The 15454-nt window shown below is 39.8% G+C and overlaps 1 protein-coding gene across 1 annotated transcript in view; it reads left to right on the top strand.

Moving 5' to 3' along the window:
- The first annotated feature begins 3147 nt into the window (after positions 1-3147).
- The window catches only part of PIGK (phosphatidylinositol glycan anchor biosynthesis class K), a 66743-nt gene continuing 54436 nt past the window's right edge, over positions 3148-15454 (top strand). The window contains exons 1-8 of the mRNA XM_040073181.1: positions 3148-3243; positions 4692-4745; positions 6770-6861; positions 8906-9041; positions 10274-10385; positions 10730-10826; positions 11171-11288; positions 12034-12144. Of these exons, the coding sequence (XP_039929115.1) occupies positions 3148-3243; positions 4692-4745; positions 6770-6861; positions 8906-9041; positions 10274-10385; positions 10730-10826; positions 11171-11288; positions 12034-12144 (816 nt within the window). The remainder of the gene's footprint in view (positions 3244-4691; positions 4746-6769; positions 6862-8905; positions 9042-10273; positions 10386-10729; positions 10827-11170; positions 11289-12033; positions 12145-15454) is intronic.

Genomic DNA, 15454 nt, shown 5'->3' with positions numbered 1-15454 from the left:
TGACAAACACCCTGTTTGTCACTGTTTCAGCTCAGTAAAATTAGAAACAAGGCTTCTTTAAAATAATTTTCCTTTGGAAATTCTGTATCTATTACTCTCACCATATTAATTTTGCCTATTTTTATCAGTATTAATTTGCTATTGTAAATCTTTTCAAAGTATGAACATTCTGTAGTCAAGCCTTCCATTAACAGAAGCGGGGAAAAACCCAAATGGGTGAGATCAATCAATAATTTAATTACTGTTGCCATTTTATCAGCTGAGATACCAAACAATAGCAGACTTGTTTTGGCATTTTTTAAAATCTATTGTATTGACAGTCAAAATGAAGAAAGCAATAAATCTGCATTTTTAAGTGGGATTGTAGAGTCAAGCTATTATTGATTCCTGAAAAATCACTCCAGTTGACTTATGTCATTGCAAGAGCTTCTTTTAATTTTTCTCTTGGAAGCATAATAAATACAGCCAAAGATAGATTTTTTTTCTCTTCCACAGCAGACAATTATCAGACAGTACATGTGAGTGTAATACAAACAGGAAAGCAGACACAGACCAGTGATCAAGAATATAGAAGAAGGAAGAGATACACTATGATACAAATAGGTAATACAATCAAGGTTATTAACAAAAAAATTACGGATATTTAATTAGTTTTTTTGGTATATAAAAAAACCAAGTTTGTGATCAGAAAGTGTCAGGTGAACTCTTAGTATCATAAATCCCTGTTTTGGGAGCTCATGGGGTTACACTTGGGATTTCTGCTCCTCCTCAGTGGAAGGCAAGGTTTGTTTGCTCCATGCTGAACAGGAGCAAGCTGACAGATGGTTCATAAAGGGCAATTTCTAGAGGGTATAGATTAGAGAATTAGGGCCTGAGCAACCTGCTAGAGGAGGAAAGAATCTGGAAGGGCACCAAGATGTGCACCAATGTGAATACCAGCTGCAGTTACAGCAGCTTTTTAAACAGTTGTTTTAATTAAAAATCATTTTGTGATACACATTTGGTGTCCTTTCTAATTACTCACCATGAAGTACAAGACACATTGTGGCAAAGGTCAAGCTAAAAACACTCAGAGCATGAAAAGTACTGTTACTAGCATGGAAACAAAGCAGAATGAAGAAACAGAAGCAGACAGCATAGAGCTTTACTTCTAGACAAAAAAACAGAAAAAACCCCAAACCTGTACAGGCATGGAAGCATGTAATGAGAGCTGCCTAAGGGAATAAAGATGAAAAAAATGAGGACAAAGCTGTCGATACTGTCTTACTGGAGAAAAAAAGGAGAAGTGATACCACCTCCAGGAATAATGCCTGAAGCACTGGCACACTCATACATGTCTGATGAATACTAAAGCCCAGAAAAATTGAGCCCCTAAAGAAATACAAGCCAGAAGTAGAAGGAGCAATACATCCACTAGAAAATACACTCAAGCAGGCTAAGGGAATTAAGAAGGCAAACCAGAGAACGACCCAAGAGGGTGATGCACTGTATTACACAGAATATAAATCAGAGGGAATAATGGCCATTCTTTTGGAATATTGCAAAGAGCTGATGCAACTCAGTTTTTATTCACAGAAAAGACATTCATTACTTATCATGTCAGGAATGTTTCTTGATAAGCCAAAAGTCACCTTTGGCCATATTTGACATAACTTTTCATGTGGTACAAACACCAGGACTTATGTCTGCTTCAAAGATGCATCATCAGGATGCAGCTGCTGGCATTATTTCTGTGTGAAAAGGTGCATGTTACCAAAGGATGAATATTTGTAATAAATGCAAGGAGCAAGGAAGTAAGCTTAACTGAAAGAAGTTAGTCACAGGCTCAGACCTTCTGTCAAATGTTTCTGGCCAACTCCACATGGGAGCAGAAAGGTAATGAGGTGCTATCTGAGTCGAGGCACACAAAATCAACTCATCGATTTACTAAACTGCACGAATACACACTTGGAGAGTTCCTTTAGTATTATCCTTGCCTATCCTCTAGACTTACTACATCTTGACCACATCTGAGAATGATCAAGAGACCGAAGTAGAAGCATCTGAAGGAGCAAGAAAAAAGCTTAAGCCTGGCACTAAATTCATTTAGCTTTCTGGAAGAAGATAAACAGTGCAGCTTACAAGTGGGCACAAAGAGACATTGACAACTATAGCACCTCCCAGTAGGTTCACAATAGCTCACACAGGAGTCAGGTTCAGGCACAACAGGAGCTGGTGCCTGTGGTATTTCCAAGGGAGTAAGGACCATCTAATAACAAGTGATTATTTTTGTCAAGGAAACCAGTGATGCTTTAAAACAGCAAACGTGATGCCATTGAAATTCCAGCATCAATACATGGGAATGTGCTCCTGTCTGAGAAAGTCATTACCGGTGACAAGTACATGGAGCAGGAAATAGCTTCCATGGTTCAGGGCAGATCTTCACTAACGGAAGGCATCAGGCTATTGAACAAAGCAGCGACAAGATGAGATAAAACCAAGTGGTTCAATACATTGAAATAAAAATTTGATGATGCACAAGTTCTGAGGGATGCATGCACTATAGGCAAAGCTGTAGCAAGACTTCGTGGAAAAAACAAACAAACAAACAATCTAGCTTTAGATCCCACTCCCTCCCTTGCCAAAGGTGGTCCCTCTCTACTCTCCAAGACAGCCCTGTGGCCACCAAGACTTGATGATACCCTCGGCTCCCTGCCCTCTTAGCGACCCCAACGGAGCCCAGGATTTCGTGGAATTTTTGGAAGACGGCCGAGAGAAACGGCTGCTATTACACCTGCAGGAGGCAACCAAGCCAAGGGTTGCGCGGCCGGTGTTTTCTAGCACCAGCTCGTGACGGCGCCACGGTGAACTCGTGTGCCCAAGGCAAGGGCCAGATGTGCTGCCATTGCCGCCTCTGCTCCGCCAAACCGGACCGGAGCGGGCTCTCCAGAGCCGGGGAGGCCGGGAGAGCTCTGTGCGGGACCAGGCTCCCGGCAGGCTCAGAGCAGGGGCACCGCTCCGGCAGGATCCGGGACGGCGGGAGCGGGCACGGCCCCGGGCGGGCACGGCCCCGGCCCAGCGGCGCTCCCGCCCCGCGGAACTTGCGCACAGGCCGCCGCCCCCCTTCCGGCAGCCGCGGCGGCCGGGCCGCGCAGGAGGCGGGCTGAGATGGCGGCTGCCGCGCCCGGCGCCTCCCGGGCCCGCGCCGCCGCCGCGCTGCTGCTGCTGGGCTGCTGCGGAGCGGCGCTGGCCGGCGGCCCCCAGGTACGGGGCTGGGGGAGCAGCGGCGGGGCCTGAGAGCGAGCGGGCGGGCGGGCGGCGCCTTGGGCTCGGTGCTGCCGGCGTCCCCATCGCCTCAGCCCCGCGGGCAGGGAGCGCGGCGGTGGGCTGCCCGCGGAGCTGTCCGGAGGCTCTGGCGGCACGCAGGAGGGGCCCGATCGCTACGACGGGCACCGATACCGAGCCGCGGCTCCCAGCGCTGCCTCCCCGGCGGGGCGGAGCCGCTCCCGGGCCCGCCCGGCGCTGCCCCGTGGGCGGAACCGCGGGGTTCTGCGTGCCCGGGGCGCCGGTGCTTTGGGATGGTGCTTTGGTGAAACTGCTGGAAGTGACAAAGTCCCAGAGTTTTCATTCCCCGGCGGGTTTCTGAAATTCAGTTTCTCGTTGGCCACGCACTGTGACTTGTAGCGGGTGCCGGGCGCTCCCAGGGCGGAGAAGCGGCCCGGGCTCCCCGGCCCGGTGCCCATCCCGCGGGGCGCTTGCACACGGCCGGTGCCAGTGGGTTTGGCAGGTGGGAGTAATTTCATGTTTCAGCAATAAGCTTAATGCACCGTGCCCACGCTACATCTGGAGTGTTGTTTGCTTTTGAATTTTGCGTTATTAACAAGTTGTTATGCTTGAAATTAATTACAACTAGGACCAAACAGCCCCCGCACCCCGAACAATAGAAATAGTCCTAAAATCTCTGGATGACTAATTAAACTGCAAGTTGCTTGCTGCTTGAAGTACAACACTGTTTCTGTTACTGTGCGTTTTGTGTACGGACACAAGCATCATCCCAGAACTCCTCAGCGTTAAGAGTCTGATTTAAGAGCAGATTTTATTGTTGCCCCGTGACACTTATTCCCTTACCTCTGCGAAGTCTTAGCCCCTTTTTGTGTCCTGATTTATGCTCTCTGTTGAGGAGAAAGGGTTCTCTCATCTGCAGAGGAAAGTGAGAACCATGGAGAACACAGATTATACAGAAGGTTGCTGTCATAGATCCTGATTTTGGAAGATAAATGCAACCAACTTGGATTTAAAGTGGGTTAAAACTGCAGATTCTCTTACCTACTTTTGAAAATGGAATTGATTTGAATTGAATCCAGGCCTCTTTTCTCATAAGGATGAAACTGTAGGTCAATGAATCATATAATTTTGTTCTTGGAATGTCCGTCGGAGTAGAGGTGTGTGGGCTTTTGGTGGTAACTAAGGTGCAAGTGACTAAGAGTTCCTCTTTGTTCTGTAGCAAGTTTCAGGGCAAGATTTGGAGCAGTTAATTCTCATGAAATGTGCAAATGTTAAGAAAAATATCTCACTTCTAGCTTTTCTAAGGTTTATTCAGTATTAATGTGTGGTAAACATATGCATTGAGTACTGTTGTGGGAATAACAAAACTATGAGTGGTCATTTCTTTCGTATTGCTAAAAAATCTAATTTTTTTGTTCATCTTTCAGGATCAAGCAGAGCAGTTTTTTAGAAGCGGACATACAAATAACTGGGCAGTTTTGGTAAGCATGGTCCAGGTTGTTTTTCTCCAACAAAGTTGACAGTTTTTCATCAGGAGCCATGATTGCAACAGTCACTCAAGAGTTGTGCTCATTTGAAAGAAACGGAGAAATAAACATTTGGAAATGAATAAACTTGAAATTGTGCCTGCAGATTTATCACGCTATAGTAAAATTATCTTTTCAATATGACCGAATTTCAAGCACTCAATGTGTCTCGCTACATGGCAGGAGTCATAAAACAAAAGTTCTGAAAGCATTAAAATATTTAAATTAGCATACTGCATATTGAAAAATGGCATAGTTCTGACACCACGGAACTCTGGTCTCTTTGACCAGAAAGGTAGAATTTGTATCTCATTTTTGTTCTTACTCAATCTGTTAACTTGTGACAACAGGCTGGGAATAAAATCAGATAAGGCAACATAGTGTTTAGATCAACTGTTCTTACCCTAATTCTTTTTTTCTTTGCCATGTAACTTTTATTAGCTTTGAATCATGCTGCACAATTGGTTCTTAATCACAATTCAGGTCTTAATGACTAATTTGTTTCAGAACACTATTGTAATTACTCAGTAGCAGCTGTTTGTTTTCCAGATACTAAAACTGAGCAATACAAAAGGAAAGTTAACAGTAACTAATTGGAGGAATAGTTTATATATTTTATAATGTACAAACTTGAAACTTTTAAACATAACGTACAATTTTAATACTATTAACAAAGAGATGCTTTTATTAGTATAGATGCTTTTACTAGTACCCATAAAGACACACAAAAAAGATGGAAATTTAGGTCCAAGGACATATGCTTTCTGTGCTGAACAGATTTTCTGCTGGTTTTATTTTCTCAGTGGTTCATCATTAAGTTTTGTAGCAATTGCTACTAATTTTTTAAGCAATAAAACAGGGGTTTGCTGCTGTCAGGCACTTCAAACCCGGGATCATACTGCAATCCCACTTCATCAGTAGCTTGATTTAATGTGCTGCAGTGTGGATAATTATATTTAAAGCTTAGACACACTTTCTACTGTTGTAAGGGAGGTACTGGAGGCAGATGATTGTACCTTGAAATGTCTCAGCTAGATTGGACACTGTTTTCAGAGCTTTAAATCTTGCTGAAGGGCAAATGTCCTCATGGACTGATTCCTGTGGGCTTTTTTGGAATTCCTAACTGATGGGGTGAGAGACACACAAGGGGGTCCTTTCAGGATGAATTTTATTATTACTTAAGCTACAACTCAGCTCTTTTTATGAAAAGAGTAGAGAAAAAGATGCTGTGTTGTGTAACTTACAGCTCTACATTTAGAGCTTGAAAATTAAAAAAAAAATAATCTAAATGCTTTTTCCTGCATCTCTGTTTTTGTGGTTTTAAAGTCACCTCTTTTAGAAGCTTTTGAAATGTCTGGATCAGAACCTGATTTAGGGAGCGTGTAAGTAAAGAGAGTGGCTGAGCCCTGACCCTTGCCTGTTAGAACAGTAGAAATTGAACTCTGAGAGTTTGGATTCATTTGTATTTGTATTGCTTAGAGCTCACTTTGCTCTTACTTTGACTCCATAAATGCAAATGTCCTCAGTGCATTTTCCCCTGTGTGTGGCTTCTGTATGAATTAATTCACTTGTGCCTTTGTGGAAGAATGCTCCCAGAATGGGTTTGCTATTGAGATGAGAACTCTTCCTTTGTTCTTTCTTCCATCTGATAAGGAGAAAGCAAATGAAAAAAATTAGATTATCCTCTAACTGAGTTATTCCCTAAAGTGCTACTTTCTATATTTAGTAAGGGTTTGTGACAATTTTGTCTTGAGTCACTATGCTAGGAACTTCTTTTTAACTTTTATTTTCAGAATTTTTTGCTTTGGTACAACTAAGACTTACATAACTTCTATCATGAGTTTCTTGGTGTTACTACAGTCTTTTTGAGTTACTATTTTTTTTTTTTTTACATTCCTGTAATCACGTTCTTCTGATGCAATGTGTCAGGCCAGTTTGTATCTTTACACTATTTAATATGCCTTTTTTCTCATTTCAAGGTGTGTACATCTCGATTCTGGTTTAATTATCGTCATGTGGCAAATACTCTTTCGGTGTACAGAAGTGTCAAGAGACTGGGCATTCCTGATAGGTGAGGGAATCTTGGTGAATCCAGTTCTTGCAAAAGTCCTCATGCTATCTGAAGTGATACAGAAATACATTTTTCTTCCCAGTTTGACTGGATAAAAGTAAAAAGGAAGAATGCAAGCACATCAGTGTGGTGAAAAGTGCAGCAATGTTATTCCAAAGGAAAAGCAACAAGTTGCATAATAAAATTTCCATTTGGAACAGGCTAATTAAATCTAGCCACTAAAATGTACCACTTAACAAACTGGTGAAAGTGTAATGTGAAAATTGCTAAATGCACTCAGCAATGACAGTACTACCATGAGAGAAGAGCCTTGCAGTACTTTAATTTCCCTTTAGTGTGGAGATGTTGGTGACTGTGACTGTACTAAGTTGTAAAACTTCCACATCTGTAACTACACAGAGTCTTTAAAGGCTCTGAGCTATAGGAGCAATTCCTATATATTGACAGTTGCCTTGAAAAAATCCATTCTGCATGATATTTTTTGAGAAACCAGGTTTTTTGTCCATACTAGTTGTGTTTCTCTTGTGATAACACAAGGATTGGAACAGTATCTCTTCCTTGAAAACAGGAACAGGAAGGTTCTGAAGTATCTTTGTGTTCCTACTGGAAGTTCTAGGGGTGTTGGCACTGTTCCATCCAGTTGTTTCAGAATGTAATTTACTTCTGTCAGAACTGTGGAGGTGAATTTAAGGCACCAGCATTCATTGTGTAATAAGCTATATGTATCATATGCTCCTATAGAATTCCTTGTGGTCCTGGTTTTTAATGGTAGTTTAGAGAACTGGTAGTTTCTCCAGCATGTCTGCCTAAAGAAGTGTGGCCTGCTTCATCACTGCAAAATGCATATGCTGATGGATTGAATTAGTATGGCATTTTTTTGTCCAAGACCAAAACTGGACAATTGGAGTCCTCAGTTAACTCCCACTCAACTATGAATCAAAAAAACCACACCCAAACAAAAAACCACAAAGTGTCTTTCTAGTTTTTGAAAGAGAGGATTTTGAAACTCAATTTTTAGATGCATTTTGGGGTTACAAATCCAAGGGAACTCACTGCAGAAGTGCTGTGGGCTGCAGGCACAGAAAGATACCTTTTGTTCTTTCACTGGTCATTCAGAAGGAGCTGTCCTCTCTCCTGTGCAGCCTTTGAAGCACGGGTGCCCTTGGCACTGCCTCAGAAATTCTGTCACTAGTCACTAGTCCTGCCCTTACCTGAGAACTTTCATCTTCTTTGTGTCCGACTTCACCATTAAAGTCAAAACAGGGGTGAGAAATACTGCAAGAACTATGGCGTGGCTGAGATTTGTGTGTTCAGTAGCAAGATCCATTTCTTATCCGTATCCAAAGATCTGGAATTAATCTCAAAAAGACAGCAATGCTTTAGACTACAGTCAGGAATATTCTTCAGGACATTGGAGAAGACACAGAGTGTGCCTTTTTATTTAGCATTTATCGCAATTTTAATGTGGATTTGAGCATATTTTTTCCTTAGACAAACTTTATCTGTTTTTCTTTCTTTGCTGCAAGACTTCTTTCAAAATACTGACAAGACAAAAAAAAACCAAAAAAACCCAAACCAAAACAAACCAAAACAAAAAAAACAACAACAAAAAAACCCCCAAAGTTCCCAACAAGCCTCAAAATCACGTTGAAAAAAAAACATTAGTCATGATTCTTGGAGTCGGTTGTTTTTAGTGCCCTTTAAAAATCTGATTATTTTTTATTAAGAGCTCTGACTTCCTAGGTCCAGGCAAGCCTATATACTAAAGTTGCTGATGTCAAATACTCTCATGCTGATCTTTGGCCTGACTTAGTCCTGTAGATAAATGACAGCCAGCTGCATTTCTCTGTGTGTTGTCTTTGTGATACTGAGGATGCTCATAAGGAAATAGGGTATAACTATGCAAAGTTTCACTTGTAATTCCAAGAATCTTTTTAATGATCCAAGCTATTGTTGTAATTGTTGAACAGTGTTGTTCTAATTTCTGTTTGACTGTTATGTGTGAGTAGAATGTCTGAAATGGTTTTTTGCTTATTTTCCGCAGTCACATTGTCTTGATGCTGGCAGATGATATGGCATGTAATCCCAGAAATCCCAAACCTGCAACTGTGTTTAGTCATAAAAACATGGAGCTGAATGTCTATGGAGATGATGTGGAAGTGGATTACAGAAGCTATGAGGTAACTGTGCTTTAATTAAAGCACCAAGTCTTTAATTTATAGTGTTAAAGATTTATGCAGCATCTCTGAAGTCTGAGGAAGTCTTTCTGTTCATATTACTGGTTTTGGGCTGGGCTTTTATTGTCAGCTGATGAATCTAAAATACATACCCCTCCCCTCCTTGATATTTGAGCTTTTATTTGAAGTTCATTGTACCAGAAACATGTTTAGTTTATCTATTTTAAATAATGGAAGAGAATCACATTACTGAAATTTCTTTGGAAATGACTGTTTGGTGTCTCATCTTGCCAACAAAGAAATTACTGTGAAAATTTTGGTGTGCAAGTGAATTGTTTATTAGGTAGATGTACTTCATTTCCTAATCTTAAGCATATGCTCCTAAAATAAAACAAAAGCCATTACTTAATCATTAGTGCAAAGCAATTACTGTATAAAAATGGCGTTCTGTCACCTCTCTTTTCATGTAATATTCCTTCATACCAGGCAGCATCTCTACCAGCTGAGACAAAATTACACATCAGTTTCTTGGTTTAATAGTGCTGTAGAATTATTGCTAAAGGTTTATTGGATTGTATTGAAGTATATAGTAGATGTTTTATTTCTCTGAAGAAATAAAAGAACATACAAAGAAGTTAAGACACAGAACTGGAATAGTGCTACATTCTTTTCATCATGTTTTTTCCTGGGTATGGATTTTTTGCTGGCATTTGATCTGTGCATAATTACTGAGTACTTAAAGAGGAAGTGGTGTTTTATAGGATGTCTTGCAGGCAACTCTCAGATGGATCTTATCTGATCACTCAGATTTATGTAATTTAATTGATCTTGTTTTTCTTTTCCTGAGTTGCAGAGAGAATTTAAACTGTTTTTTTTTTTTTCCCATGGTAACACACAAATGTTGGAGCATTTTGTGAGTACAGGAGCAGCTTTGGCACAGTGAAGCTCTATGCTGACAGATTTTTAGATCAATGTAAATATATTTAAAAATTATAATGGTGGTAGACTTAGTGGATGTAATTGAGTGACATGCTGATGTTAGTGGAGTAAATTAAAAGGTACCACATGAAGTAAAACCTTACACAGAAAATATTTGTACAGTTTATACCACACCATACTATGTCTGGTTAGATACACTGCATATTTTAGTGTTTCATTATTTAATTTCTGTAACCCAGCCTATAGCTTATCAATATTTTTATCTTTAGAAAATTACTTTATGCTTGTATTCATAGGTTACTGTTGAAAATTTCTTGCGTGTTTTAACGGGAAGAATTCCACCAAGCACACCACGATCTAAACGTCTTCTTTCTGATGACAGAAGCAATATTCTAATATACATGACAGGTAATTGCAGGTTTCTGTGTACAGTTTATTGGTGCTTGCTCAGTTGGATGGGTTTCTTGAAAGCATCAGTAGTCCAAATGCACGAAAGGATTGACCAAAAGAGGTTTTTCTGGTTTTAGCATGTCATTCTAATTAAGGAAAAATACCTGTAAAGCAGTACTAATCCAGTATAGTTTCCATTTGAAATGGAATATGTATTGTTTTTACTGTATCAACGTTTTATTTTGTTGGACTGTCTCTGGAGAAAGAGAATTGTGTTTACCATGTTTTAGAAAAATGATCAACTAGGCTGTATATTTTCCTTTAACCTTTAATCATTGCCTAAGTTCTGATTTTTCTGTCAGGCCATGGTGGAAATGGTTTCCTAAAATTTCAAGACTCTGAAGAAATCACAAATGTAGAACTTGCTGATGCCTTTGAACAAATGTGGCAGAAAAGGAGGTAAGAAATAAGCATTGTGTAGACATTGACTATTGAATATCCTGATCATACTCTTAAGTGTGTCTTACTGGTAGGCCTTGCTTACCTGCAGCAGTGTTACTGTCAGTTGTCCATGAAATTGTGTGAGAGTTTGCATTCAGAAAGCCGAGTTTTAATTTTTGCTTTCAGCTTCCTGCAGTTCAAGCTGCTCAAATGTATTGCTTTGGGCAAACTTGCATCCTAAAACCAGTCAGGGTGAGCTCCTGTTCCTTAGGTTCTGAGCAGGTGCCCTGGTAACTAAAAAGCAAAGTATGTATATGGTGTTTAAGCAGATATGGATAAGGAGGCTGTTTTGTTTCTTTCAGGTACAATGAATTGTTGTTTATTATTGATACTTGTCAAGGAGCATCCATGTATGAACGATTTTATTCACCCAATATAATGGCCTTGGCTAGCAGCCAAGTAGGAGAAGATTCTTTATCAGTAAGTAGATTTATGTGATCCTGAAGACAGTTTTCAGAATGCCTGAGTTAGAAGCACAATTCCTGTTGCCTTTTAACTTAGAATTTCCCCTTATTCTAATTGCTGAATGTATTCGATCTTTTGTGAGGGTTTGACAAAACTTGTAAGTGAACTGTCCCTGCTTGTTTTTGTGTGCTGTCCCAAAGAACCAGGCTAATGATGGATTTCTGTGCTTGCTGGCCAGTTTATGCATTGCCTAGGATGGCAAGAAATCTTATGGGAAGACTGCTGAGAGATGTGTGTGAGGAATATTCAATCTAGGACTTACTATACTATACAAAACTCTAACCTTCACCTGCTGTAATTACATCCCAGCTGAATTACAGAAGGAGCCATTGGAGGGATCCCAGCCAGACCAAAAGCAGCTGGTCAGGATTCCCTGAACCCACACGCTGCTGTAAGATACGCTGGCTCTCTCAGCCCTATTTTTTGAAGTCCACAGATCTCTGCTGGACCATTAAGAAGGGGTTCCCTGCTTTTTGGGAAACTTAGATATTACCAGGATACAGTTTATAGATAAACTGCATTGTTCAGTTTATCAGCAGTAGATTTCTTCACAGCTAGCAATTTTCTTTGCATAATTTGCCTAAGAACAAAAAAAAATTATGCTTGACTTTTGCAACCTGCTGTTACATTCTATTCCCTCTCCTGAACGCTGAGTTCTCTCCTGCAAATGCCCAATAACTGCTGTGTGTTGTTTTTAAAGCATCAACCTGACCTGGGGATTGGTGTTCATCTCATGGACAGATACACTTTCTATGTGTTAGAGTTCTTGGAAGAAATTCATCCAGCCAGTCAGACGAATATGAATGACCTAGTAAGTAGAATACTCAACATTCATGAATATGCTAATGACTTTAATAGTTCCAAAACTAATCTGTTTTGTCTGTAGGGTTCTTCAAATGCTTTTTATGCTCCTGCTGTTTCTCTCGGAAGCAGCTTTGGAGGGAGGGTTTTTTTGCCATTGCTATATGTAGTTGTGTAACACTTCAAGGATTGTCCTGATTTCAAAGTGCTTTGCTGGCTCCAGAAAAAAATAACCAAAATTAGCCGGATTTTGTATTTTTCACTGAAAAAATAATAAAGTATTCATTAAATATTCATACCAATAGAATGAAGCATTTGCATGTGAAATATTTTAGCAGGAAGCTTCTAAAACCAGGATGGCAGATACTTTGCAGATGTGGAAAAGCAGGCATTGACGTTGTTTTGCGAAGGTGATTAAACAGTTAAAATTCTAACAGTGCACTCAGACATGCCTGCAGAGACTAATTTATCTGTATATCTGCTTAGATTCCAGAGCAAGATATGTACAAATCCCTCAGTGTTTGCACTTAATTATAGCTGAGGCAAACATTATTGTAGATTTCAGGTATGAAGCAGAAAGAAAAGAAGAAGCCAGATAGATAGCATATGACAAAATTTATGAAAATGCCTCTCTAGCAGTGAGATGTATACACTTTTGAGATGACAGAAAATGTTTCCATATTTTATTTGCTCTATTAACTCTTTATACCTGTTCCAATGCTAGTTTCTTTGTAGTCATGGGTTATCCTTTGGTACCTTGTAGCTGTAAATCCTGTGCCACATCAGTAATCTAAGAGCCACCACTTACAAAAGACGTTGTCATAGATTCATTTTTGTAAAAGGAGCAGCTGCTCAAGAGTTTTATGCCACTCTCTGTCTACAGAGGATGGTGTTAGGCTGACTGCTGCATGTGTGCTAGAATTCTCTCTAAACAACCCACACTTGGCAGATTTTATGTTGGTACAGAATTGATTCAGTGGCTAAGACTCAAGGTTCTTTTACTTCTATGGGAATGAAATTCTGTCCTATAATTTAATACCTTCTAAGTATGGGGTACATATGGTGACTTTAAAATAAATCTTGATAAAGAAAAATATGCAAGTTCCTTATTGATTAAGTATGTTTGTCTAGCCTGTTCATTCAAATGCCTGTAAACCAGAAAATTAATTTCTGTTAATAATAAAAGGTCATAAAAAGGAACAGTGTTTTCTACTGTGTAAGACACTCTCTTGGAAGTGGTATAGGTGGTCTGGCCAGCAGGATGTTAATCTGATTATTGTGAAAAGTGCAGAAAATTTTTAGCTGGCCAAGTAGTTTACTTTTTGAGCTCTTTGCAGAAGATACCTGACTGTGGTTTTGCTTATATACCAAATACTCAGGAAGAGCTGAGGGAAGTTATCCATACTGGTAAATTCCTTCTATCATATAAGTCATCTTATCATACATTGATTTGCTGATTGATGCTTGGGGAGTGGAAGAGAAGGGGCACAAATAAATCTTGATTTGTGGTAATTTCTTCAAGGCCAGGTTGGATGGGACTTTGATGTCTGGTCTAGTGGAAGGTGTCCCTGCCCTTGGCAGGAAAGTGAACTAGATGATCTTTAAGGTCTCTTCCAGACCATTGTGTAATCAGGTACTGGGTTATAATCTGCACACATTTCAGCAAATGTGACCATTTGACTTTGGATTGGTGCTTTTCACAGCTTCGTCTAAGAGTTCCAAATTGACATATGGTTAGTCCATGGTGAGGACAGAAACCTGGGTTTTTTTGCCAACCATTGCAGGAGGTACTCTATCCAACTCTGATTTTTTAAACTTAAATTAATGCTTTCGAAGATCAGGGTAACTTAGGTTGCTCACTACCTAGCTTTGAAATTAAATTATCATTAGTTATTTGATCTTCTGATATGTCAAATGTCTTCTCTTTTTGAAGTACTATGTATTTGTTACACTGCTTCTATCCCATTACCTCTTTACTTTTCTCTAACCACTCTTGAAACGGCTTCTCTTCACATCCACCTAAGATTTGGATATTGCATTCCTGCAAAGAATGATACATCATTTTTCATAATCCACTCCACCTACACCCCACCTGCTCCATCTGTGTTGCTAAGGGATAGCATAAAACTCCAAATGACTGACTTCAGGTTTGATCACAATTCCCTGAAAATAAAAGCTACACTGGAATGTCATACATCTGAACTTTTAAAATAAGAGTCAAATAAATTTCTAAATGAGGTGTTATTTGTCATAAAATAGCTAAATTGTTGTTAGAAAAGTTAAGATAACAAAGTTGGGAGAGTTTTCTAGCTCTGTTTGAAAAAAAAAATTAAAAGTTTGGAAAAATTAATATAGGAAAAAATTTGCTTAACTTAGCCAGTGTTTGCTTTTTCCTTTTCTTCTCAGAAGACCTCAGTTATTAGTGTTAGTCTGCTGTGGTGTAATTGTTCCTTCTTACAGTGGTAGTGGATGGGTAGGTTTTTAACACTGAAGTCTTCTTTTCACTGCCACTTCATATTTTTGTTCAATTTGATATCAATGTGTTGTGGTAGTAAACTGTTGAGGGACAGGTAAGAATCAGTTGGGTGCAATATCAGTTTCCTACTTTCAGTGCTGATGCAGTTTTTTTCAACATTTATACCTTCAAAACATTGGTGAGAGACTTACTTGTACAACTGCAGCATAAATTTATTTTCAAATAGTGGGATTAAAATAAATGCTTACTTTTTATACTTTAGTTCAGAGACTTGTTATGTTTGTACCCTTAATTGGAGCAAAGCTGGAGAAAATTGATGGCGTTTTGGTGAAAATGAAAACTTTAGAGGGTTTGTGTGTGCATTAACAAATGGCTTTTGTATGGGAAGCGTGATGCTGATGAGTCTAGTTCATTTTCACCACAGGGAACATTACAAGGGTTTGATTTGCCTCATCTTTTCTTTAGCAGCTGTGTGATAGCAGCCAACAAGAGTTGGGAATCATTGAAATAAGAGCTGAGTGTGTGCTTGTATGCTTCAGGTAAAGGTGAAAGTGAGCTGAGGTCTCCCTGGGCAGGCAGCCTAATGCCATATGCTTACAGGCTTAGGCTAAAGAGAGATGAAAGAGAAACTGGAATAGAGCAGAAGGGAGGAATAGGAAGATAGAATCTGTCCTCTGTGAAGAAAAGCCAGATAGATTGTTTCCTCTCTGAGACACTTCTTGTAATGTAGGGCTCTGTTGTCCAAAGAGAATGAGCAACAAAAGCCTGTGCATTTTGTGTCAAGCTGAGCACCGTGTTTCTGCTGGGAGGTATCACAGGTTTTTGTCAGTCATAAGCTGGGATA

Source organism: Hirundo rustica, chromosome 9, assembly GCF_015227805.2.
Source record: "Hirundo rustica isolate bHirRus1 chromosome 9, bHirRus1.pri.v3, whole genome shotgun sequence".
Lineage (NCBI taxonomy): Eukaryota > Metazoa > Chordata > Aves > Passeriformes > Hirundinidae > Hirundo > Hirundo rustica.
Note: the sequence above shows the minus strand (reverse complement) of the source record. Positions and strands in the feature narration are given on the sequence as shown.